Source organism: Littorina saxatilis, linkage group LG7, assembly GCF_037325665.1.
Source record: "Littorina saxatilis isolate snail1 linkage group LG7, US_GU_Lsax_2.0, whole genome shotgun sequence".
Taxonomy (NCBI): Eukaryota; Metazoa; Mollusca; class Gastropoda; order Littorinimorpha; family Littorinidae; genus Littorina; species Littorina saxatilis.
In genome coordinates, this window is record NC_090251.1 from 54654988 (window position 1) to 54682777 (window position 27790).

General features: G+C 44.3%; 2 protein-coding genes across 5 annotated transcripts in view; one reads left to right on the forward strand and one right to left on the reverse strand.

Annotated features, from left to right (window-relative positions):
• The first annotated feature begins 76 nt into the window (after positions 1-76).
• On the forward strand, positions 77-18941 carry LOC138971831 (uncharacterized). 2 transcript variants are annotated; one of them, XM_070344657.1, is made up of 4 exons: positions 77-197; positions 9994-11520; positions 15506-16416; positions 18330-18941. In XM_070344657.1, the coding sequence occupies exon 2, from the start codon at positions 10011-10013 to the stop codon at positions 11499-11501; it is 1491 nt and encodes a 496-aa protein (XP_070200758.1). In that variant the 5' UTR covers positions 77-197; positions 9994-10010; the 3' UTR covers positions 11502-11520; positions 15506-16416; positions 18330-18941. The 2 variants fall into 2 exon arrangements, with proteins under 2 accessions (XP_070200758.1, XP_070200757.1); XM_070344656.1 differs by lacking the exon at positions 9994-11520 and having other exon boundaries at positions 86-197; positions 15506-18941.
• A 1313-nt stretch (positions 18942-20254) lies between these two features.
• The window catches only part of LOC138971841 (protein fuzzy homolog), a 138205-nt gene continuing 130669 nt past the window's right edge, over positions 20255-27790 (reverse strand). For 2 of the 3 annotated variants that reach the window (XM_070344669.1, XM_070344667.1), the window contains exons 6-12: positions 27737-27790; positions 27233-27336; positions 24153-24223; positions 23633-23734; positions 22590-22722; positions 20625-22094; positions 20255-20529 (exon numbers count right to left, since the gene is read on the reverse strand). The exon at positions 27737-27790 is cut by the window's right edge and continues 42 nt beyond it. In XM_070344669.1, the coding sequence (XP_070200770.1) occupies positions 22037-22094; positions 22590-22722; positions 23633-23734; positions 24153-24223; positions 27233-27336; positions 27737-27790 (522 nt within the window). In that variant the 3' untranslated portion in view covers positions 20255-20529; positions 20625-22036. Of the gene's footprint in view, positions 22095-22589; positions 22723-23632; positions 23735-24152; positions 24224-27232; positions 27337-27736 lie in introns of all 3 variants that reach the window. The other variant, XM_070344668.1, reaches the window with a different exon arrangement.

Genomic DNA, 27790 nt, shown 5'->3' on the forward strand with positions numbered 1-27790 from the left:
TAGTCTAAATTTAGCAACAAGTCGTCGACTTTCCGCGAAGTGTAACTATTTATAGACACGGAAAATCCCAGAGGAATTGCCCTCTGAGCCAGTCTAGTCACAGTTCTCCCTCTCTCTGTGAACACGCGCCTATCAGGCGGCTGATTTTCTCCTGTATTGAAGAGGAACATAGACAGGACCCATCACTTTTACAACAGGTAAGTTCCCATTCTGATCATCATCGCTCCACTGACGCTATCGCTTTAGTATAGTCCCTCTGACCGGACGCTAAAGTCCTACGCGAATCTATCAAAACAAGAATACAGAGTTCCATGACGCATAGACCTATACTAAATATAGGTCCCTGCATGACGGTTCCCGGTGTCACGATTTCATCTTTCGCCTGTGTACATATTTCCCCCTCGACATATACTCAAGACTGAAATGTTGTTTCCTGGTAAAATTAAGAAGTGACATTATTTATGAACGAAAAGCATGTCAGTTTCTTGCATGTGAAGAAAATTGGTGGTAAAATTTAATAGATTTCACCCCCAAAATCGATTTATTCGAAAACGTGTACCGAGTGGTTACGTCCCTTGCGTAAGAAGGCAGTGATGTACATTTTTCTAGCAGCCTTTAGGACAATTGTCCTGAAGACTGAAAATCAATAGGACACAGTGTCCTGAGATTGCAATTTCAATAGGACAAAAACACGACTCGTAAAACCGCATTCAAAAAGATTTTTCAGTTTACTTTCTTCCACCTTCCGCGACTGTCATGACTGACTAGATACTCAAAGGATTGAATCACATTTCAAAGTTATTTGAACAGTTGTCGGTTTTTTTCACTGCCCATCTGTCGACAATGTTTTTCAGGTAGGCATCTGACGGTTTTCTTTTTTTCTTCTTGATCCAACTTGAGGATAAATTAATTCAAAGAATCAGATCCCATTTGGTGCCTCGTTCACTCAACAAACTGGTCACACGCAGTGCATAGGCTACTAGGCTAGGCAGATTTCATCAGATTTCACCTCCTGTGTGAACAAATTGCTATAAAATTTATTTCACCTTTTTTGTACTCTACATGCATCCATTGATCAGGTAAAACCGAGTTGGCCAACGTTTTCCCATGCAAACTATATTTTTGAAGCTTTTAAAGAATGATGACAACTGCGCAATAACGGTATTCCGAATATGCTCCGTCCCTCACCTCTCACGTCTATAACATGTCTTATTTTAAGGGATGTGCCATATGTCACTCATATAGTATGTAAGAAAAGCACATTCAGTTGATAAATAGGTTCCAAGGGCGGATCTGGGGGGGGGGGGTTACACGGGTAACGTAACCCCCCACCCCACCCCCCCAAAAAAGCATTTTGGTAAGAGGTTTCAGAGGTAATTTATTGGCTCAGGATGCACCAGATAGCTCTATTTTGCTTCTTTGGATAAAAACAAATTCCGGGGGGGCATGCCCCCGGACCCCCCTAGAGGCTTAGGCGCCGAAGGCGCCGTCAGTAACCCCCCCCCCCCCCTCCAAAGTGAATTGATCCGCCCTTGGGTTCAATTGCATTTATTTAGCGCGAAATAACGTAGCCGAAGCTCAAATCTAGCGCATTCGGTGTGGTTTCACAGGGCGCGTCTCCCGGGTCGCGTTTGACAGGTATGTGAGTTGACAATTACTGTGCTGATATTCTCCCTCCTTTACCCGTTACTGTTGCATTACACATGTGAACATGCACACGCACACTCTATTCAACATGACCTCGTACTTACGCTAAAACCCGTCTTCATCGTCTGATGTACCTACACAGGCAACCTCGGTCACAGTGTTGGCACAGCTCTCCCCTCTGCACTCTCTACAGCCAGACGTACACAAGAGGCCGTGTTTTCGGCATGAACATCTTGCTGTTCGACACTCTGTCTTGCAATTGCATCGGATGGGCGGGGATATAGCTCAGTTGGTAGCGCGCTGGATTTGTATTCAGTTGGCCGCTGTCAGCGTGAGTTCGATCCCAGGTTCGGCGGAAATTTATTTCACAGAGTCAACTTTGTGTGCAGACTCTCTTCGGTGTCCGAACCTCCCCCCGTGTACACTACATTGGGTGTGCACGTTAAAGATCCCACGATTGACAAAAGGGTCTTTCCTGGCAAAATTGCTTAGGCACAGTTAATAATTGTCTACCTATACCCGTGTGACTTGGAATAATAGGCCGTGAAAGGTAAATATGCGCCGAAATGGCTGCAATCTACTGGCCGTATAAAATTTCATCTCCATCTCACACGGCATCACTGCGGAGCGCCTAGAACTGTACCCACGGAATATGCGCGATATAAGACTCATTGATTGATTGGATTGGATTGGATGACATCGAGTAGATCACCAGGAGCAGCAGCAATGTCAATGAGAATAGGAAGCATGGCGCCTTGAACAATCTCCCATCCCCAGTCCATCGGATCCAGGAGGAACTGTTCATGATGCAAGTGCATCCATTCTTGCACCTGGAAGTATGTTCTCATGGAATGGAATTTAGCTGCTGCTGATGTAGGTGGGAGTTTGCAGGGCTGAAACGATGAGGTACATGTAGAGACTTTCTGCATGTACTTGATGTAGCGGAGGAAGTTCAAAGTGTCTCTTTCCTTCCCCCCATAGAGTTCTACAAAGGCCCTTTCTCCTGCTCCTATCAGCTCATCAGTGTGTAACCGAGTGCCGAAACACTACGATCACCTCGGGAGGCGAAGTGCAATCAAACAGGATTGAAAATGTTAGAGCTAATTATTTTCTTAGCCCTATAAAAACTGTTATGCAAACCCGAAGGTTTCCATGAACATACAGACAATCGGAAACCACCAGATCCCATCACAAACAGAATTCTACAATACACCGGTGTTGACTTTTAAAGGCCAACAACTCGGGTGCAGAGTCTGCTGTGAAAGGAGCGGAAGCCTCCCCTGTCACAATCGCCCCCGTTTGAATGAACTTCGTCCCGAAGTTCCGAACCGGGGGACCACTGTCCATCCCAAGTTCGCAGAATGGGAACAGCACGAAAATGTTCAGTGGTCATATTATGCCATTACCTGAACATATCATGCCGAGTCCCATCCCTGCTCGCAAGCACCAGATGTAACCGAGTGCCGAAACACTACGATCACCTTGGGAGGCGAAGTGCAATCAAACAGGATTGAAAATGTTAGGGCTAATTTCTTAGCCCTATAAAAACTGTTATGCAAACCCGAAGGTTTCCATGAACATACAGACAATCGGAAACCACCAGACCCCATCACAAACAGAATTCTACAATACACCGGTGTTGACTTTTAAAGGCCAACAACTCGGGTGCAGAGTCTGCTGTGAAAGGAGCGGTAGCCTCCCCTGTCACAAGTGTCTCTGCAAGGACTGGCGCTGAAGACATGGGCCTGCTGCACGAACACTGTTGACTGGGTCAATTTCGTTAAACACATTGGTTTTCCAATCCCGAATGGACTGCTAATTGTATCGCATCCACCAAAGGCGTGCGCAAACAGGATGTTCTCACAAACTTGAGATCCAAGAACAGTCTGGACTTTTCTGATGTCCCACACTTTTGCAGCTGACTTTGCTGTCAATGATCTCACTGATGTGAAGAAGACGGGGCAGTGATCTGGCGTAAGATGGTACAACAGAAGGATGAGCAGATCGGTGTCCTCGCCAACCAGAATCACGTTTCCCTTCCTTGCCAATTCTAGAGAAGTCTTTACGACGAGCCTATCAGCATCAGCAGTTGTATGTACAGTGTCAAAGCCATGCTGTGAAAAACGGGAACTAAGGAGGTTGATGAACCGCTGTTTGTTGTTTGGATTCGTCAGGAAGCGCTCCTTTGGTTCGCACAGGACCATGTCACCCTCAAAAGTGATGGCACATGCTGTATTGGCTCTGCTTGTTCTTCGCAAATGGGCTGCATCTTTGGTGGTAGGTCCGCAGCTGTATCCATCAAAAACAACAGTTCCTTTGCCAAAATGACGAATGAGAAAGTCTGCGTAACTCGGAGTAAGCTGGTTGTATGTTGAACCACGGCACCAGGACAGAAGGTGCAACAGCAAGCCACCATCGATGACATATGTTACATCATCAGGAATAACACCATTTACCTGCTTTGTTGAAGTCCAGATGTAAGTTGCCAGTGCAGCCTTGGTACCTTGTCTTGGCAGACCACCCGAATCAAACAGCGATGCTGGGACACTGCACATCTCAAAGGCAAAGGCGTCCTCAAGACATCCGTTGGTGTTCTTCACAGTTGTCACTAGTCTCTGGAACAACAGCATGGAGTGAACATGTACTAGATCATCGTGCAGATTGGACGACTTGGCTTTCAGAGCCATGGTTACAGCTTGATCCTTCTTTTTAAAGGTGAAATCCACAACATTATTTCCGATCATGCTGCTCAGAATCTTGTTTCCTACGCCTTTTGCTTGTTCTGCATTCACAATAGCTTCAGCTTCTTTTCCGCTTGAAATGGATCGGAGGGCTGTATCCACAGTGAAAGGGTTCCTATCAAGCAGATATCTCAAGATCAGCTGAATGTCTGTGTGATCTCGCTTCTGCCTTGCCACGCTCAACTCTTTGTGCTGCGTTTGTTGCTCGCTAGAATGGAATGCAACGTCTGTGACAGACTGCATTGCGTCGGGGATTTCTGCACAGGCAGGCATACACAGTAGTACTAGTAGGTGGGAGATCAATGCCATATGATTGCGCAGCATTCAGTTCAAATTTCCGTACCTCTGTGTAAGAACAGCTACAGCCAAGGTGGCTGAGGGTATCGATCAGAAACCGTGAACCGAATGATCGGTGCATTTGCACGCCAAGTGCAAACTGCAATGGTGCAATAACAGTGTTTGGCCTTTTGAGCTGAATGATTGCTTGTCCTATTGCACTGATATAATGTTAGGTAACCTTGAAAGAAATACATGTACGTATCCACTAACAAATGCACAGATTAATAAATAAACGCAACGTAAGTAGGTGAAGCTGAACATGGAAAAAAACTTATTACCTAACAGTCACATGCACGATCCACGTTGTTCTCAATGGACATAATTTCACAAGGCACATAGGCAAAGACTGAATCTGCAATCGCCTAACAATCATTATAATGCGAGCAGTGAAATGCGCCCCTGGGAAACAAACAAATATATCTATACATAGATGAGACCAATAAACTGCTTACGCCATGCTGATTAAGCTATGTGTGATGTTATTGAATAGTTTCCTTGGGTAGCTTGTGAAAAACTGTCCCTCCGAAAACTAAAATAAAATGTACGATATTTCGGACTCATCGCATGGTTTTTTCCCGGCCAACTCGATTAGATGTGTGCAGGCACACTAAAATGAATCAACTGCACCTAAAATGAATTTTATAGCAATTACTTCGCACACATCCAAACGCTTCCCAGCCTATACTTTCGCTTGGCAAAACCGAAACCAGCTTTCCTCACGCAGTGTTTACTTTCGCTTGGCAAAATCGAAACAAGCTTTCCTCTTGAACATTGAACAGTCCGCATGTCCGCTTCATTGTCAAAAACGATCGGACCCTTGACCACTTCTTCTGTAGGTTAATCGGACCTGTGTCCTGCTGGGGTTAAAGCTATAGGTCCTGGGGAAATTGGATCGGTCAGAGACCGGAGACCGACTAAAATGTACATCACTGAGAAGGGAAACATTTTAGGATGAATCAAATTTCTAAGTTAAATAAAAAAAATTGGTTGGACAAATTTGGCCCCATGAATGTAAGGTACACAAGGTCGCTCATCAGTACTATCGAAGGGTAGGCTAGTGTTTTGTTCAGTGTAGAGTTTATACTAGATCAACGAGGCCGAGAATCGAAATATCACCACGGCGAAAGATGAAAACGTCACACCGGACCTACTCGGCTTTTTGAGAAATGTTTTGAACTGGGCTTATTGTCATGCGACCGAATTAGAATGTGTGCCGCCCGTCGGTGACAACGATCGTACCGCTTATTGCCTACTACTTCTTCTTCTGCGTTCATCATACAATCGTGATTTTTTTTCACGAGTGGTTTTTTTTCTTGTATGACCGTATTAACCTCGCCATTTAGGCTTTCGCTTTCGGGGCAGCGGCTTTGCCTGCCATATATGTCTGCTTCCTTTATGATTTAAACTTTTCATTCACGTTTAGTAACCAGTTCAATTTGGTTGGTAGGGTACCCCTGGGCAAAAAAAATACCGTAAAAATAGACGTCACAAGTTAAGCGCGCATCTACAAGATAATGTACAGATTGTCATTGCACTTGTGCACATGAATCACCACTGAAGAAACTGATGAGTAACATTGAAAACTAAGATGATACATGTAAGTAAAGCTTGTGAACTCATGATTTCAATAACTTCTTTATAAATGTTGTCGATCTTTTTCCTTTGAAACACAATTGAACGACTGACCTTTATACATTCAATTCGTACTTTCTGGGGTGAATTTTAATTTTTGATTTTAGTTGCTCGCAAAGTGTCGAAACGTGGACCGAGGGGGAAATACTCAGCTAAGCTCTATATTTACATGGTTACTTCCCTTGCATTGAATGTTGATGTCAGTCTCCGTCACAGCTGATACAGAAGCTGCGTTCAGATGTTAATGCTAACAACGAAACAAGTTATAACACACTCACTCAAAAATAAAGCTCTCTATAATGCACAGAACATCTAAATACGAAGCCAAACCTTCCACGCAACAAACAAACAACTAAACAAAAACAAACGAACAAGCAAGAACACACAAATACACACGCGTGATTTAAATCAAATTCTATCCTATACTTACTTTTTAAACCCATTCATTAATTTACCCATTCATTATATTAAAAAAAAAAGTCGCGTAAGGCGAAAATACAATATTTAGTCGAGTAGCTGTCGAACTCACAGAATGAACGCAATGCCATTTTTCAGCAGGACCGTATACTCGTAGCATCGTCAGTCCACCGCTCATGGCAAAGGCAGTGAAATTGACAAGAAGAGCGGGGTAGTAGTTGCGCTAAGAAGGATAGCACGCTTTTCTGTACCTCTCTTTGTTTTAACTTTCTGAGCGTGTTTTTAATCCAAACATATCATATCTATATGTTTTTGGAATCAGGAACCGACAAGGAATAAGATGAAAGTGTCTTTAAATTGATTTGGACAATTTAATTTTGATAATAATTTTTATATATTTAATTTTCAGAGCTTGTTTTTAATCCGAATATAACATATTTATATGTTTTTGGAATCAGCAAATGATGGAGAATAAGATGAACGTAAATTTGGATCGTTTTATAAATTTTTATTTTTTTTTTTACAATTTTCAGATTTTTAATGACCAAAGTCATTAATTATTTTTTAAGACACCAAGCTGAAATGCAATACCGAAGCCCGGGCTTCGTCGAAGATTACTTGACCAAAATTTCAACCAATTTGGTTGAAAAATGAGGGCGTGACAGTGCCGCCTCAACTTTCACGAAAATCCGGATATGACGTCATCAAAGACATTTATCAAAAAAATGAAAAAAATGTTCGGGGATTTCATACCCAGGAACTCTCATGTCAAATTTCATAAAGATCGGTCCAGTAGTTTAGTCTGAATCGCTCTACACACACACACACAGACAGACAGACACACACACATACACCACGACCCTCGTCTCGATTCCCCCTCTATGTTAAAACATTTAGTCAAAACTTGACTAAATATAACAAAACTTGACTAAATGTAAAAAGAACACCCGACAACTCCTATTCATCATCACAATCTCATTATCATTGTTATAACAAAACATTGTAAAAGAAGCTTGTCAGCTGTACCAATTCAAACAGTAAAGTGTGTATGTGTGTCATATCATTGCGTTTCCTCCAGGTGGCCTACGTGACAAGTCGCAACGTTACTCAATCCCACGATTAATACGAGGGGTCAGATTGACCTGACCTAGTTCACTGGATGGGGAACTCAGTCACAAGCTCTTTCTCGTTGCAAAGTTGTGTAGAGCAGGCATTTTGAACTCAAAGCCATGACGTTCCCTACACAAGGCTTTGACAAGAAATTCAGTTGATCCCAAGATCAACACGGGCCGAAACATTGACAATATCAAAGAAACAGGAAGTTGTACACCTGTTGGTACAGGTAAACAAAATAATAGTGTTGATGTGTCCTGTTAAATTGTCTTTTCGGCGTTTGTACATAAATGGGAGATAACAACTATCGCAATATCAAGGAAGAAGATTGTTGTGAAAGTAATGCAATAATGAATAAGAGCTCAATAATGAATAAGACCTATTGGCTTAACAGAAAGGAAGAAGGCTACTCTACCTTTATGGAAGTGATGCAATAATACTGGTATTGGTGACAGAAATATGTTTTCCACCAAGAAACCGATCGATCAACCAAGGAACCAAAAGACAGAGCGAGCGATAGACGTTGCAACAGGTAGGAATGGTATTGTTTTTGGTCTGAATGAGCGTCATACAGTGGCATGTCACAGTGTAGAAGGGAAAGTAGTAAAAGTAGTTATAAATAGAAATGAATGAAATCAAAGTGTATGATGCAAATAACTTTATTTAAAATTATCACTGAGTCACAAAATAATAAAGCAAGAAAGAATACAGTGTTAGTGAAACTGTTGTAAATGGCAAAATGCTGTTGCCATGAATACACATTTGAATGTTTGTAATGTAGCACCAATATATGACACATTGTCACACTTAAACGAAGCTCTGGCTGACTTTGTTCCCAGACCCAGAGGTCTGGGTTATGCGGAGGCATTTGCCTGTGTGAACGGTGACATTCCGGAACCGGAACTAGTATCGAGGTTGACCATGGGCAGCGCCATTTTGTTGTGAAATACGTCATCAGTTTGTGTACACAGAAAGTTGTGACATCCGTCACCCTATGGGAGGGGTGAAGGCAACATTGTTGTTCATCTGTAGAAAGTTGTGAAATCCGTCACCCTATGGGAGGTGTGAAGGCAAAATTGGTCATCACTGAGTTTGTGTAACACAGGAAGTTGTGAAATTGTTCAACAAAAACATCAGAGGTCGAATTGTGCAGGGTCAACCGTAACAAACTCAAACCGAGCCAGTCATACTTACCTGTATTTGAGTGACTTATATACCGACATTTTTATTTCTTATTTTCAGCACAGGTGTAGGAAAAATCATGAACCAAAATGTTATTTATTTTCTAATTTAACATTTTTTTTTACAAATGTGACCATGTTCTTTTAAACAAACAGTGACATTAAACATTTTTATGTTAAAAAAAAGAAAAAAGAAAAATAGCTTTTGTGCACAAATCAGAAAATACATTGTACATTTTACCTACAGGCCAAACCATGGGAGTTTCAGCCCATGAACGAACAAACAAACTAGTACTGACTCGCTGCATCCACCTTAATTGGCATTCCCATCAGACTAGTCTCAATACTGCCTGTGCTAAAACCCTCAACCACAATGTAACCAACTATCCCACGTAAAGGGAGTAATAACATTTTCGTACGAAATTTTTACTCCGGAGTAAAAAATCTCGTGGGAGTAATTTTCTCGTGTTACACCGGCTGAACCAGCGACAGCTTTGATCCAGTTTGAACACTGGCTGAGATTTTTAAAAAAACAAAACAACTCTGTACACCACACCGGGCTGACACGTGTGGGGCGGGTCACTGGGCATGCACAGCACATGATTCACGGACTTTCATCCTTCAGTCAGTTAACGCTCGTTTTCATGTGTGTGTGTGTGTGTGTGTGTGTGTGTGTGTGTGTGCGTGTGTGTGTGTGGTGGGGGGATACATGCGTGTCCTTGCTTGTTTGTGTGCGTGCGTGCGTGCGTGCGTGCTTGTCTGCGTGCATGCGTGCATGCGTGCGTGCGTGTCTGTTGTTCTGTCAGTGAACGAACGAAGGCTCACTGAGATTCTCCGTCAGAACTGGTCACATGAGATAAGGACGAAGTACAACTCAGCATCAGTCTTTATCGATCATATTGACTGTGCACATCTTGTTTCAGATTATACTGAATGTACTATGGCAGCCCGATTGAAACAGCGGTCAAAGCTATGGTCCACCGGCGAAAAGAAGGCCACAAAGAGAGCCACACGTAACCAGGAGTCTCGACTGACAACCACTACCATTGACCAAGACGAGAAACCGCCCGTGGTGGATTTCTGCCGACTCCCGGTCCACATTTGGCTCCAAGTGATGGAACAGCTGAGCCTGGAAGACAGGTATCACATGGCCCTCACGTGCAAGCTCTTCCATCAACTGCTCCTTGACCCGTCTCTCTGGAGATCTGGCTCTCTCAGTCTAGATTTGATCATTGAAGAAGGCGACCAAAAACTAGGTCTAAAGAAACGGGATAAGACTAGAGCAGAGACATTCGGCCGTTTCTTCAAGTATCTAGACCTCACTGTATCGGCAACTCATGTGGACGTTGATGACGGTACGCTAGCACTGTTGTCCCACCTGTCTAAGACCTGGACACTGAAGGGTTTGAAGCTCTCTGCCCCGTCCTTTGGGGTGGTTGATCCAAAGCAACTCAAGACGTCGAAAAAGAGCGGGCTCTACGCAGCCGTTGAGATAATCAAAGGCGCCTCAAGTTTACAAGAGCTCGATCTTAGGCAGTGGCCGGTGACTTCTGACGCGCTTAGTGAGGAAGACAGTGAACTTGGAATCGACAGAATGTTAACCAAAGCTCAGACCTGTCCAGAGCTGAAGTCACTGAACATAATGTGGAAGAAGCCTATACGCCTTGATGCCGCAGAGAACGTCGTGAAACGATCACCGCAGACAGCCGTCAACTTCGTCACCAAGTGCCCACACCTGCAGCATGTGAGTCTGTACCACTTTCTGCTGAGCGAGAGTCTCCTAAAACAGCTGGCGTCCAACGCCGCTAAACACAGCCCGCTGCAGTCTCTCTCGGTCTCCGTCCGATACGACAGCGACCCCCTGTACAACGTCACTCCTCGCCTCTCCAAAGCGGCCTGGGTGAGGCTGAAAGCTGCCTGTCCTCAACTGCAGGTGCGGCTCGTAGTGAGGTCTCGTGATGTCCAGTTCATCGAATGGATCCTGCAGCCTCACATCCCGGTCTCCAGCGTGAGTCTTCACATCCTGTTGGCTCTTCTGCCCCTCAGAGAGATCGTTGCGAGGACGACAGTGTGGACGGACACGCTCAAGTCGCTGCACGTCGACGTTCTGGACGAGGAGTCCTTCTCTCTGGACGAGGATCTGCTGGACGTTGTGACGTCATGTCCCCAGCTCGTGCACCTCGTCTTCCACGGGAAAATCCGCAGTGACACCATCTCCAGGCTCGCGTCGCTCCCAAGAAAATGGACGGCCTTCACTTTCTGCGAAGACGACATCCAGCCCGGCCTGAACGACACCGAGTTGTCCCCCTTCGATGACGTCAGGCAGAACCAGCGCCGGAGGCTGATCTACACGTTGTGTGCTTCTGTGTCACGTGACCTCGGCTATCAATGGCGTCCTTCCTCGCGGGATTTGGTGACGAGTCTTCTCTGAGTGGTCCGGTTGTTCGTCTGTGAGTTGTCACGTGTTTATTATGTAGTGCAGAGTGTACATTTTGAAACAGCTTATGCACACGCTGAGATTTCATGGTCAGTTTTACGTTTCTTTTCCTTCTTGTAGTACATGTCCTTCTCTTTTTTGTTTCCTTCCCTTTCTCATCTTTTCCGTTTTGCTTCCTTCCCTTCTTTCTTTCCCTCAATCTAAGTAGCAAGAGAACGTGGTGGTTGGTTTCAGTTTGTACTGCCAACTGATTTGTTCAACTGATTTACTTTGTTGTTTTTGTTGTAGGTTTTCAATGCATGCATTAAATTCTCGTGCTGAAGAGGGCCAAACTCTGTTTGTATGCATGTTAACAGATCATCAACATCATCATTTTTCTGTATCTGGCCCCTCACCTCCATCGCCACCCCCCTCCCCCCTCCCCCCCTTCCCAGCGCCGCGGCCCGAATCCCAACTATTACCATAGTCCTCTTCATGTCACCCTCACACACACACACACACACACACACACACACACACACACACACACACACACACACAAACCCACGCACTCACAACACACACACGCACTCACACTCCACACATACACACACGCACACACAGACACACACACACACACACACACACACACACACCATACACTGTGCGCAGTTCAGTTAGTTGCAAAAATGCATCAGATTTAAAAACAATGAATAAATACGATACTGACAACTGCAATACCTTTCCCAGTGCAAGCAGGTGTTATCATTGGAGACTAAGGCGACAGTTTTGTTTGCAGAGAGGTGTTTAGTTTAGAACAATGTTATTACTTAGTACATAATATATATATATGTTTATATATAATGTCGTGCCGAATTCACGTAATTGCCGATTCCGCGTAATGGGCAACATTTTTGCCCATTTCGCGTAATCGGCAAAACGCTGCCCAATACGTGAAATCGGCAGCGTTTTGCCGAAATCGCGTAAACGCCTCTAAAACTTGCCTATTTCGCGAATTCGGCAGCCGATTACGCGGAATGGGCAGCCGATTACGCGTAGTGGGCAAGTTGCCCATTACGCGAAATCGGCAATAGCAAGTTAAGTGTGTGTGTGTGCGTACGTGCGTGTGTGTGTGTGTGTGTGTGGTCGATCTCTCTCTCTCTCTCTCTCTCTCTCTCTCTCTCTCTCTCTCTCTCTCTCTCTCTCTCTCTCTCTCTCTCTCTCTCTCTCTCTCCCATTGTGCGGCTGCGTGTATGTTTGACAAAGATTGTCTGCGCAAGAAAGCCGTCGTAAAACGGTTCCTGAAACGGGCTCAGAGAGCTAACAAGCAAAATTATGAGGTATGCAGGGAAGAATATGTACAGGAATGCAAAGAGTACAAGGAATTGTTGTATAGAAAGAAACTTGATTTTGATTTAAAAAGACTTGCCAAGTTGAAAAATTCCATAAAAGACCCAAAAGTGTTTTGGCAAACTATTCGGTCATTGAACGCAAAGAAAGCAATCTTCCATGGCATCTCAAGTGAACAGTGGTACGAACATTTTTATGAGGTTTTTAACACCGTTGATTTTGTGTCTGGAGTTGAAAAGGATACCGATGAAGTTGAGGAGGAAGTAGTTGATGAATTATTTAGCGAAAACATTTCAAAGCAAGAAGTGATTGACAGTATCCGTAATTTAAAAGTAGGAAAGAGTGCTGGGCCAGATATGATTGTGAGCCAAATGTTGAAATATGCCAATGAAACAGTATTGGACTTTCTTGTTGATCTGTTCAACATGTTGTTTGACACGGGAACTTTTCCTGAAGAGTGGTAAAGATCAATTATCATACCAATTCATAAGAAAGGAGACGTGAATGTACCGGATAATTACCGTGGCATAGCCTTGACCAGTGTTGTAAGCAAGGTTTATACACACATTCTCAACAAGAGATTGACGAAGTGGGCTGAGAAAGAGGAAAAAATAATTAAAGAACAAGCCGGCTTCAGGTCAAGTTACAGTACTGTTGATCATATTCTTTCGTTATATGGCATTGTTCAGAAGCATTTATTAAAGAATACTAAACTGTACATAGCTTTTGTAGATTTTAAAAAGGCATTTGACTCTGTGAACAGGAATGCATTATGGGAGGTTTTGAGGAAAAGTGGTGTAAACGGGAAAATGTATAAGGCCCTAACAGCCGTTTACACATCAGTGAAAGCATGTGTGCGTGACCGATGTAATTATTCTGATTATTTTGAATGCCCAAGAGGGGTGAAACAATGATGTTTATTGAGCCCTTTGATGTTCTCCTTCTTTATTAATGAACTGGCAACAGAAGTGTCCTGTAAGGGAAGACATGGTATACAGTTGATACCTGGTGCGACGGAGATATTCTTGCTACTTTTCGCTGACGATGTTGTTTTGATGTCTAATTCTGTCATAGGTTTACAAAACCAACTGAACAATTTAAAAAGAGAAGCAGATCGCCTGTGCTTATCAGTTAACTTGGATAAAACTGATGTCATGGTGTTCCGTATGGGAGGCCACCTTGCAGCTCATGAGAAATGGTCCTATGGTGGCGAGGCAGTCCGAGTAACCAACTCGTACAAATACCTCGGCATGTTGTTTACTACAAAACTGAGTGTAAATGTTGCTTTGAGTGAGATGTCCAGAAAGGGAAAGAAAGCAGTCATTGAGACACAGTCACTGCCACCCGAAAAACAGCAAATGTAAAAACAAATACAAATTACTACCAAACTGCATGTCAGCCAAGCTATAACCTGTGTTTGTGGTACTGAAAGATGAAAATAGCAGCTTAACTTGTATTTTTGAGAAGCGGTTTTTTTCTCACAATTATGCGTAATTCTTCATGTTCATCTATTTGTTCATCTTTTCCTATTATCGTTCTCTTGTTTCGAAAATAAATGTTTGCCTCGTTTGCATCACTAGTATACTGTGTGTGTGTGTGTGTGTGTGTGTGTGTGTGTGTGTGTGTGTGTGTGTGTGTGTGTGTGTGTGTGTGTTTGTGTGTTTGTGAGTGTGTGCGTGCGTGCTAAAAAGTATATTATCACAGTCATGGTCAGTATCGACGACAACACACACACACACACTCACACACACACACACACACACACACACACACACACACACACACACACACACACACACACACACACACACTAAACTCACTATTGCCGATTTCGCGTAATGGGCAACTTGCCTATTACGCGTAATCGGCTGCCGATTCCGCGTAATCGGCTGCTGAATTCGCGAAATAGGCAAGTTTCAGAGGCGTTTAAGCGATTTCGGCAAAACGCTGCCGATTTCACGTATTGGGCAGCGTTTTGCCGATTACGCGAAATGGGCAAAAATGTTGCCCATTACGCGTAATCGACAATTACGTGAATTCGGCACGACATATATTTAAATATAATGCTAATGTTGTAGTGTTTTGTTTGTTTCTATGTTACATGCACCACTACAGCAATTTCTCCATGTGAGATAATAAAGTTGATTTGATTTGATTTGAGTTGATAGACGGCATTGTCTGGCTACTGGAGCTGGGAAACGCACCAGTGTCCAGGGTTTAGAGAATTAGAAGTTCGTAAAGTCTGTCCGGACGGCAAGCAGATGACGTTTTGAATTATTCAAAAATAATCTGGACAACTTTTATATAGTGATCAAGAAGAAAAGTTGTTATGAACGATTAGTACTACCTTCTGAAAATCACTTGTTTCAAGCTTTAGTAGTACATTTTTGCAAATCAAGAGGAAAACCACTCACATTTATACCGGAAAAGATCCCCACGCTTAATGTCACAGTTTAATATATTCGTTTGAACAGGTTTGGTCAAGTACACTATAACGTAGATTAAGTAGTTATTAAAGTAGATGTATAGTAGCCAGCACTGTGTCTTGTTCATACACGCGAGTGCTATTCTCTACAGGCTGTTTCAGTAGGCTTGCACATTTATGTGCGTGCAGGTAATCTGAATAATTGATAATATATTCTCATTTATTTTCTCTGTTTCTTTACAAGGTGACCCGAAAGAAGCTGACGTCCCACCGCAGAAGAAGAACAACACAGCACTAGACCCAGACATAATAGGCAAGGTCGGCTCCAAAAAGGACTAAGCAAGACAAGCGAGTTATACCAAAGAGTTATACCAAGGCAGCGAGACAAGACAAACAGACACACGGCAGGAAAACCAAAACAAAGGACAAAGTAAGACAAGCGAGTTATACCAATACAAGGCAGCGAGACAAGACAAACAGACACACGGCAGGAAAACCAAAACAAAGGACAAAGTAAGACAAGTGAGTTATACCAATACAAGGCAGCGAGACAAGACAAACAGACACACGGCAGGAAAACCAAAACAAAGGACAAAGTAAGACAAGCGAGTTATACCAATACAAGGCAGCGAGACAAGACAAACAGACACACGGCAGGAAAACCAAAACAAAGGACAAAGTAAGACAAGCGAGTTATACCAATACAAGGCAGCGAGACAAGACAAACAGACACACGGCAGGAAAATCAAAACAAAGGACAAAGTAAGACAAGTAAGTTATACCAATACAAGGCAGCGAGACAAGACAAACAGACACACGGCAGGAAAATCAAAACAAAGGACAAAGTAAGACAAGTAAGTTATACCAATACAAGGCAGCGAGACAAGACAGAACACAATCAAGACAAAGCAAGGCAGAATAAACCAGACAAGACAAAGCAACGACCTAGACAAGGCAAGCCAAGACAAGACAAGGCAAAACAGAAGAAAAAACAACACATGACAAGACAGAACAAAACAAGGCACGACATACCGCGAAAGTAGCGAGGCAGATCAAGGAAAGTAATATAAGGGAAGTCAGAAAAAGACGAAACAGTACAAGACAAATCAAGGCATACGCTTAAAAATGCAGACAGCTCAAGAAAACGAATCAACGGCAGACTTCAGCCTACTACCAAGCCACATATGGTCACAAGTAATGCAATTGCTCGGAATGAAAGACCGGTACCACATGAGCCTCACGTGCTCGCTCTTCCATCAACTGTTTCGACACCCTTCCGTGTGGAGGCAGGGTCACGTGATGCTGGAAGGACTAGGACTGATGATGCAAGGACGCAGTGTCTTATTATGCGGGCGTGCAGATGAAGAAGACCGTGCCAATTTCTGGCGTTGCAATACCGTGGCTGAGAAATTTGGACACTGCTTCCGCCACCTAAGTCTCTTTGTGCCGGACTGTCACGAGAAAGTCTTTCATGGCACGCTCGCGCTGTACACTCGTCTGTGTCAGTCGTGGACTCTCAAGTCCTTGAAGCTGCGCACGAGTGTGAAAGGTTACCACAGTGGTGCGGCCCCACGTGACTGCGGGCTCCGCTTCGCCATGCACATATTGAAGCATGCCACGAGCCTGGAACAGCTCGACATTGACCAGTGGCCAGAAACTTCAGAAGTTCTCAGCGAGGAGGATAACGGTCTGGGTGTCGACACGGTCCTGACTCTAGTCGACACGTGCCCCGGATTGAGGTCTCTGAACATGACGTGGCGGAAGGATATCTGCTCCAAGCGACACAATGTTTCGTCCTCCCCCATGACAGCGTTGGGACTCGTGAGGAAGTTCCGACACCTGGAGCACCTCAGTCTCCATCAGTTCATGCTGAGTGAAAACCTTCTGCAAGCACTGGCCTCCGGAGAGCACTGTCCACTTGGCTCGCTCACGGTTACTTGTGACCATGATTACGACACGGGTCACATCGTCACACCTGAAATGACCCAAGCAGCCTGGGTGCAGCTGACAGCTTCCTCTCCAAAACTGGAGGTGGTGCTCAAAGGCAAGTTTCCAGACATGGGCTTCATAGAGTGGGCTCTGCACCCTTACGTCCCTGTCTCCAGTGCAGACATGCTGCTGTCCCACCCGCGTAACTCGCTTCTGTACCCAGGGCCGATACCTGGGGAAGCGTGGACGACGATCAAGGCAAGCTGGAGCGGTACGCTGCAGAAGCTGACCCTGAGGAATCGTAGGTGGCGCAGCGGTCAGGCTGCAGATCCAGTGGACGGAGTCTTGCTGGACCTCGTGAGGTCGTGTCCCCGACTCAAGCATCTCGTATTCCACGGGAAGGTCCACTGTGACACCATCGTTGTACTGGCAGCGCTGCCAAGACAGTGGAGAACCTTGCAGTTCTGTGTGGAGCGGATCACACTCATCTCCTGTGACGAGGATCTTTCTCTCCGTCACTCAGCGCAGGTTAAGGCCGACAGACAGCCGTTGTTGGACGGTTTGTGTGCCATTGTGTCATGTGACCTCGGCTACCCATGGCGTCCCATCCCAACTTACTATAACCCATACAGGGCACATTGGTTAATGGGAAGGCCGAATTGTGTCAATCCAAGCTACAGTGATTATGTCCTTTGGCCTTCCTATCAACAACGTGTGACCGTCACGGTTGGCCTAGTGGTAAGGCGTCCGCCCCGTGATCGGGAGGTCGTGGGTTCAAACCCCGGCCGGGTCATACCTGAGACTTTAAAATTGGCAATCTAGTGGCTGCTCCGCCTGGCGTCTGGCATTATGGGGTTAGTGCTAGGACTGGTTGGTCCGGTGTCAGAATAATGTGACTGGGTGAGACATGAAGCCAGGCTGTGCTGCGACTTCTGTCTTGTGTGTGGCACACGTTATGTCAAAGCAGCACCGCCCTGATATGGCCCTTCGTGGTCGGCTGGGCGTTAAGCAAACAAACAAACAAACAACGTCAATCCATGTTACAGTGATTATGTCCTTTGGCCTTTCTATTAACAATGTCAAACCATGCTACAGTGATTGTGTCATGTGACCTTGACATTACCCACCCAGGCTACAAGGATGAACAATGTCAATCCAGGCTACAGTGATTGGGTCATGTGACCTTGCCCTTACCCATCGAGGCTACAGTGATTGTGCGTCACATGACTTAACCATTACCAATCGGGGCTAAAGTGATTGTATCACGTGATTTAGGCGACCAATGGCATCCAAATCCACCTTGCCCTTTTTCATCGAGGCGATAGTGATTTTGGGCAGTGTTGACTGTCAAATAACATTTGCCCCGATAGCGCTGACGTCACATAGATGGCTATGACGTTTATTGTAAATTCAGTCAAAACCCGTGATTCAATATTGAGGTGGAATGTTTTTTCATCATAAGAAATTTCGAATCGTGTGACGAACTTCGTGTCTGAGTAGGATACTGGTGTTTTATTGTAACGTATTGTTGCGGCATTGAAAGGGTATAAATGGGTGCATGGACACACACACTCACACTCTCTCTCTCTCTCTCTCTCTCTCTAATACATTCATTGTAAACAAGTAAGTTTTTGGGAAATGACACACAATTAAAATTTTGTTTTCTAAATTTTATTCAATATATGTAATATTTTTTATGAAGAAATGACATGCGTGTGTTGAAGTATATTAAACCTATCTTCATGAGTAAATGACTGTAATAGGCTGCCTCAACTGTACTACACACACACACACACACACACACACAATACACGCACCCACACACACAATACACCCACACAATACACCCACCCACAATACACCCACACCCACAATACACCCTCACACACACAATACACCCACACACACAATACACCCATACACAATACACCCACCCACACAATACACCCACATCCACAATACACCCACTACACCCCCACACACAATACACCCACACACACTATACACCCACACCACACCCACACAACATATCCACACACCCACACACAATACACCCACACACAATACACCCACACACACACTACACCCACACTACACCCACACACACCCACCCACACATACACAATACACCCACACACATACACAATACACACACACACACACACACACACAATACACCCACACACAATACACCCACAATACATCCACTCACACACACCCACACACAATACACCCACACAATACACACACCACACACACCCTCAATACACCCACACATACAAAATACACCCACCCACCCACACAATACACCCACACAATACACCCACACATACACAATACACCCACCCACCCACACAATACACCCACACACACACAATACACCCACACACCCACACACAATACACCCACACACCCACACACAATACACCCACACACACAATACACCCACACACACCCACACACAATACACCCACACACCCACACCCACACACAATACACCCACACACAACACACACCCACAATACACCCACACACAATACACACACATACACACACACACACACACATTTCCTTCGGTAAGGAATGTCTTCAAAATGCCTACAAACACACATTTGGGGATTCCCTCTTCTTTCAATTGTCACCAGCAACATGAAACTTTCATTTCAGTATCAGCGTCTGGGTATTCCTTTGTGGTTTGAGTTGCAACCACAGGTATTTAGTTGTGTAGCTGCACACAGGAATATATACGTTGTTCCATCCTCTTTTCTGGTCAAACTGATCTTCAAATCCTTGAATAAGTAACACAGTTAAACTTTACCTAATGCAAGCGATGGTCACATTGCATGGATTGGCAAGATCCATGTGCAATAAAACTCAAAAGTCAACTCATTGTCAGAAAAGTAAACCCGTAATAGTATTAAATGTCAATGTTTTTTTTAATTTGCTCAGACTCTATCATGCATCAGAAACGTAGTTTCTGCTTTTGTTCAAAGTTTGCCCCAAGTGGTCCCGTTTCCGTAGAGGAATTCACTGATTAGACGATCTCTGTTTCACAACATCTGTCGAGGTGTTGTTGCATTGTGGAAGAGTTGTTTTCCTTCCAGATGAGTCAGTTCTAAACACGCAGTAAGCGCTATTAAAGTCAACAAAGCGGTTAATTGTAGGGTTCGTTCCTCCCCCCCCCCCCCCCCCTCCCCCGCAATGTTACGTATGAATGAATTTAGCCATAACCCGAGAATGACTATTTTCGAGACTTGAAATCCATATTGTAAAATAATTTATTTTATTTTTTAAATTGTTCAACGAAATGAGTTTTTATATATGTATTGGTGGAACAGCCTGCTATTGGTGGAACAGCCTGCTATTGGTGGAACAGCCTGCTATTGGTGGAACAGCCTGCTATTGGTGGAACAGCCTGCTATTGGTGGAACAGCCTGCATTTCTTTCTTGTTCTTGTATTTTTTCATGTACCCCCATGGGGTTTCTTGAAATAAATTTGCCTTGCCTTGCCTTGCCTTGCCTGGTTCTAGTTTTTTTCTCTCACCAAAACATGCACGTTGGAGCTAACTGACGCTATCGGCTTGACTCAGCTTCAAGGAATAAAGCTCTTCCGCACAGCATTAATTCCACCAGAGACATACATACAGAGATGCGAAGCGAGGGCCGCTCGCGTGAACTCTCAGGCTACGCGGGCCGCGCTCGGTCAGCGTGACCTCGCGCCATCCCGTACTAAGTTGTTGTTCGCTTGCTCTCTGACACCGATTTGAAGTGCTTTTCTGTCATATTTCTTTGGATATATCCAGCTTCAGACGAGAGATATCAGTGGTAAGTAAACTTGATTCATATTCTGTAGCTTCAATAGTGTGCACACGAATGCATTTGAGAGGATTGGCTTCCCAAAGTGAGTCAAAAACGGTTCCTTCGGTTCTTGCGGCCATTGTTTCTAAGTCCATTGTGCGTGGAGGCAATGTTTGGGAGCTAATATTTTCTTTTGTGCGAAACTTTGCTTTCCCTTGACTGGCAAATGCATTACTGGTGTATACATTAATCTGTTTGTATAATTTTTGACGCGCTGTAATTAAATTTGATGCTTATAAGTCTCACTCAAGTGGTTCTCGCACATACACTGGCGTGTGGATACAAAGTTTTTAAGGAGAAATGAGCGAAATTGCTTACTTTAGGATTCATCTTCTAATCACCAAATAATGCAATAGTCTTCTTCTTGTGATTTTCTGTTTCTCTTGAGTGCAAATAATCAACATTTTGCATGTTTTATTATCTATGATTTTCTATGAAACAGTTATAACTCTTTAAAAACACAACAATTGCCAGCTTGGCGCCAGTCATGGGAGGATTACTTGCCCCTGTCGTAGGCGAAGAGTACGCGAACAATTGCCAGCTTGGCGCTAGTGGGAGGATTACTTGCCCCTGCCGTAGGCGAGGATAACGCAAGCGGGAAGACAGCGCTTCGCATCTCTTCTATCTATGTCTCTGATTCCACGACAGATAACTCTGACGCTATCGGCTTGACTCAGCTTCAAGGAATAAAACTCTTCCGCACAGCATTAATTCCACGACAGATAACTCGGACGCTATCGGCTTGACTCAGCTTCAAGGAATAAAACTCTTCCGCACAGCATTAATTCCACGACAGATAACTCTGACGCTATCGGCTTGACTCAGCTTCAAGGAATAAAACTCTTCCGCACAGCATTAATTCCACGACAGAGTTATTTCCGAACATCTTCTGTTCTAGGTTTGCTAGTTGACTTTTTTTCAAGCACTGGTATTTGTCAGCTGAGTGGTTGAAAGACGTCTGGTGTGCCATCAGTTCCAAAATTCAGCATCATATACAGAAGCTTTTGTCCTTTGTGAAAGCGTGCAGAGTCTTGTTTGTTATTGATCTGAAACAAAAAGGACAGATAACGGAGCATTTTGATGAAAGTATGTGCTGCTATAGCTGTAATAAATTGTATACTTTCTTAATTAATCACTCCTGGACTCTTTCTTTTAGCAATCTGCTTTCTTCTTTTCGTGTGTTCCGTTTCTGCTGTGTCTGTACGTGAGTGTGTGGGTGCGCGCCGGTGTGTGTGGGTGTGTGTGTGCGTGTGTGCGTGCGTGTGTGCGTGTGTGTTTGCGTGTGTATGTGTGTGCGTGAGCGTGTGTGTGTTCGTGCGTGCAAAACATCTCTCACCTCACGGCAAAGGTAGGGATGGCAGAGGTGTAGAGCACGAACAGCGGGGAGCTCAGGGCGTAACACGTGTGTCCCTCTCTCTCTCTCACACACACACACACACACACACACACACACACACACACACACACACACACACACACACACACACACACACACAAACACACACACACACACACACAAACACACGCGCACGGTGTCTCACCTCATGGCAAAGGTAGGGATGGCCGAGGTGTAAAGCACGAACAGCTGGTGGGGCGGGGAGCTCAGGGCGTAACACTTGTGTCCCTCACACACGGTGTAGGTGTCCGTCGCCGTGTGGCTAAACTCAGCAGGACCTAAACAACATTGATACCAGTGTCAAATCGAGGGAACGAATAACACAGTTTTTCTTTGTGAATACTCACGAGGCCCAAACAACAACTAGACCCGTGTCAAGTCAAGGGAACATATACATCCAAAATCAGTGACTGTAACATATTGTTTTGTCACAACTAAACGGTCATAGAACATACCTTGTTTTATGTTTATTGTGTATTTTGAGGGAACACATAACAAAGTTCTTCTCAGTGAAAACTAACAGTCAGAAACAAACAAAGTAGCGAGGACACATACCGATTAAAACAAAAGACACACACACACATATGCAACACCCCACGCTATCTTGCATGTGTCCACATTTCCCACTAACCATCATCGTCATCTCGTGTAAACGATTCGGCTCACCGTCTCAAATCTTGCCAGGCTGTTACATTGGATGAGGCCACCCCTCCCCTTTGGGACACATACACACAATCAACATCTTGGGTGCTTTCAGTGCAAAGGTTGTTGTCTTTAAGAGAAAATAAATCACTAAAAGCTACTGGAGTCAGTTCAGTAATTCATTCAACAATCCAATACAATTGTACACAGAGTTGGAATGTTGAATTGTGGTATGTGTCAGAGTAGCGGGATGGCCTTATTCGTCGTAAAAACCTGACCAGATCTGAGACGCTGAACCTGATAGTTTACCTGTATCGATCCATTTCATTATCAAATCCTATGAAAATCCCACGGATACAAACTTGATCCCTTCCCTCCTTCCACGAAAACCTACCAGTGTAAAATTTAGATAAAAACAAAAATAGTGAAAATCTCAACGACCGGTCAATCGTCACTATTACAAGACTCTCCTGATTGCTCGTGTGAGTCAAAAATCAAACAATGTGAAAAACAACAAACCGCAAGCTGGACTATTATAATACAGACCTGTTTCAGTGCCTTCAATAGGAGAGGACATGTAGGTGCCGACAACTCGCTTGTAGAAGGACCTCAGAATCTCCCGCCTCTTTGGCAAGCTCACAATCTCCTCTGCAACAGGGAAAACATCACATCAATGCACTCACACACGTACATACACACGTACATAGACACAGACATACGCAGACACACATACACACACACACGCACACGCGCACACACACGCACGCACGCACGCACGCACACAAACACACACACACACACACACACACACACACACACACACACACACACACACACACGTGCACACACACTGAAACACAAAAACACACACACATAAGCACGCACGCACGCACTCACGCATGAATGCACGTACATACACATTGGAACTGATCTCTGCAATGTCCACAATAAATCCCAAGTTTGAGGTGTGTGTGTGTGTGTGTGTGTGTGTGTGTGTGTGTGTGTGTGTGTGTGTGTGTGTGTGTGTGTGTGTGTGTGTGTGTGGTCTCTGATTGAACGCACGTACCTTTGCCATCCTTGCCATGCACGCACACGGAGTTGAGACAGCGACTTGTCTCATTATTCACAAGAAGGAACCTGTGCAAACAAAGCATGAACACTTTATCAAACACGAAACGATGCACAATACCTTTCTATCCCAAAATATCTTCAGCGTTGGTATGAAAAATGAAGCCTTATGGCACTAGAAACAAGGAACAAAACTGTCAGCTTGATGTGAGAGGTGTTGATGTGAGAGGTGTTGATGTGAGAGGTGTTGATGTGAGAGGTGTTGATGTGAGAGGTGTTGATGTGAGAGGTGTTGATGTGAGAGGTGTTGATGTGAGAGGTGAAACCCACCTTTTACGGCCTCCGCCCCGATCACCCCAACCAGCACTCTAAAACCCTGATTTCTCTTTTGTTGTTGTTGTTCATTACATCCCTAAATACACCTTCACTGAGAAACTTGCCGCACTGTAAGACCCGATATTCTTAGTTGTTTGGTGGTCTTTAAGGCAATGAGCGGCACTAAAATGGCCAAAATAAAACTTGGAAAATACATGGAGTAACTTAGTTTTCTGGGTAGTTATTAAAGTGACATATAAAAAGAAATGAAAAATATGTGAATACTACAGGACATAGACTGCCGTTGCTATGGAAACTGGTTTAAACAGCGCCATGTTGGATTTGTAGGAAACGGTTTTACAGCAACATCATACATCAGAAATGCTTAATATTTGGCACAAATATACACATGACTTTTATCTACAATCATATGGAACGATTTTTTTTTAGAAAAGACTACAGTTGAATTTATATAATTTTTTGAAATAAGGATTAATGAATATGTGGTTAAAAATTCATTAATCCTTATTACAAAAATTATTATAAATTCAACTGTAGTTTTTTGTCAAAAAATCGCTCTATATGACTGTAGATAAACGTCTTGTGCATCTTTATGTAAAATATCATGCATTTCTTATGTATGATGTCACTGTAAAACCCGTTTCCTAAAAATCCAATATGGCGGCTGTTTCCATAGCAACGGCAATCTGTGGCCATTCATTTTCACAATTTGTTCATTCATTTTTATAAGTCACTTTAATAACGACCCAGAAAACTAGGTTATTCCGTGTATTCTCCAAGTTTAATTTTAGTGCCACGCATCGCCTTAAAGGAGGTTCACCTGTGCAGGCTGAATAAAGGTGCACTTAAAAGGAGGTTCACCTGTGCCGGCTGAATAAAGGTGCACTTAAAAGGAGGTTCAACTGTGCAGGCTGAATAAAGGTGCACTTAAAAGGAGGTTCACCTGTGCCAGCTGAATAAAGGTGCACTTAAAAGGAGGTTCAACTGTGCAGGCTGAATAAAGGTGCACTTAAAACGAGGTTCACCTGTGCAGGCTGAATAAAGGTGCACTTAAAAGGAGGTTCACCTGTGCCGGCTGAATAAAGGTGCACTTAAAAGGAGGTTCACCTGTGCCGGCTGAATAAAGGTGCACTTAAAAGGAGGTTCACCTGTGCAGGCTGAATAAAGGTGCACTTAAAAGGAGGTTCACCTGTGCCGGCTGAATAAAGGTGCACTTAAAAGGAGGTTCAACTGTGCAGGCTGAATAAAGGTGCACTTAAAACGAGGTTCACCTGTGCCGGCTGAATAAAGGTGCACTTAAAAGGAGGTTCACCTGTGCCGGCTGAATAAAGGTGCACTTAAAAGGAGGTTCACCTGTGCCGGCTGAATAAAGGTGCACTTAAAAGGAGGTTCACCTGTGCAGGCTAAATAAATGTGCACTTAAAAGGAGGTTCACCTGTGCCGGCTGAATAAAGGTGCACTTAAAAGGAGGTTCAACTGTGCAGGCTGAATAAAGGTGCACTTAAAAGGAGGTTCACCCGTGCAGGCTGAATAAAGGTGCACTTAAAAGGAGGTTCAACTGTGCAGGCTGAATAAAGGTGCACTTAAAAGGAGGTTCACCTGTGCCAGCTGAATAAAGGTGCACTTAAAAGGAGGTTCACCTGTGCCGGCTGAATAAAGGTGCACTTAAAAGGAGGTTCACCTGTGCCGGCTGAATAAAGGTGCACTTAAAAGGAGGTTCACCTGTGCCGGCTGAATAAAGGTGCACTTAAAAGGAGGTTCACCCGTGCAGGCTGAATAAAGGTGCACTTAAAAGGAGGTTCACCCGTGCAGGCTGAATAAAGGTGCACTTAAAACGAGGTTCACCTGTGCAGGCTAAATAAAGGTGCACTTAAAAGGAGGTTCACCCGTGCAGGCTGAATAAAGGTGCACTTAAAACGAGGTTCATCTGTGCAGGCTAAATAAAGGTGCACTTAAAAGGAGGTTCACCTGTGCCGGCTGAATAAAGGTGCACTTAAAAGGAGGTTCACCTGTGCCGGCTGAATAAAGGTGCACTTAAAAGGAGGTTCACCCGTGCAGGCAGAATAAAGGTGCACTTAAAAGGAGGTTCACCCGTGCAGGCTGAATAAAGGTGCACTTAAAACGAGGTTCACCCGTGCAGGCTGAATAAAGGTGCACTTAAAAGGAGGTTCACCCGTGCAGGCTGAATAAAGGTGCACTTAAAAGGAGGTTCACCTGTGCCGGCTGAATAAAGGTGCACTTAAAAGGAGGTTCACCTGTGCCGGCTGAATAAAGGTGCACTTAAAAGGAGGTTCACCTGTGCCGGCTGAATAAAGGTGCACTTAAAAGGAGGTTCACCCGTGCAGGCTGAATAAAGGTGCAGTGAAATCTTATTATTGGGACCACCTGGAGCTGTCAGAACATTGTCGTGTCACACGGGTGCAGTATGTGGCCCGGTAGCTCAGTTGGTAGAGCACTTGACTCGTCATCCTATGGTCGCAGGTTCGATTTCAGCCCCGGGACGGACACAGGTCAACTTTATGAGCAGACTTTGAGACGATATCCATGTTCCACCCCGTGTCCCCACTGTGGCACGAAAAATACCTTGGTCACTCTGTCATAAGAGAAGGTGGCTGAATACACCTAAACACGCAGACACCTGGGTAGCGCTACTCTGTTGCTGCTAGCTTACCACTGGGAGGAAGCGACCCTGAATTTCCCAGCAATGGGACAATAAAGTAATGAAAATGAAAATGTACATACCCGAGTATGTTTTGGTCCAGTGTCAGGGTGGAAGGGACATATCGCGGGATAACCTGGTACGCCGCTTTCAGCACCTCCACAGCTGGGCGCCAGAATCTGACAACCTGCATTCAAAGGAAAGGCATGAAGAAAATGGTTTTCATTCTAAATCCAAGATGGGATAATTCATGGAATGATAGCAATTAAATAACAATAAAAACATTAGCAGATATCATTCTGGAGAAGTAGAAAAAAAAGAGAAAAGGAAGTCAGTTTTAGACACAACAATTGTAATTGTAGATAGTAGTCAAGGTCTTTGATGTATTAAAGCATCAGCAGAAATGCTCAAGTAAAACGCTTTCTCTGCCCACCTAAATAAACAGACATACACAGACTACGAATGAACAGACAGGCAGGTGCACATGTTCACGCGCGCGCGCGCACTCACACAACCACACATACACGAACACACACACACACACACACACACACACACACACACACACACGAACACACACATAGTACCTCATTGTGTAAGTCTGCCACAGAAGGCGTGGGTCCACAGATAACGCAGACCTC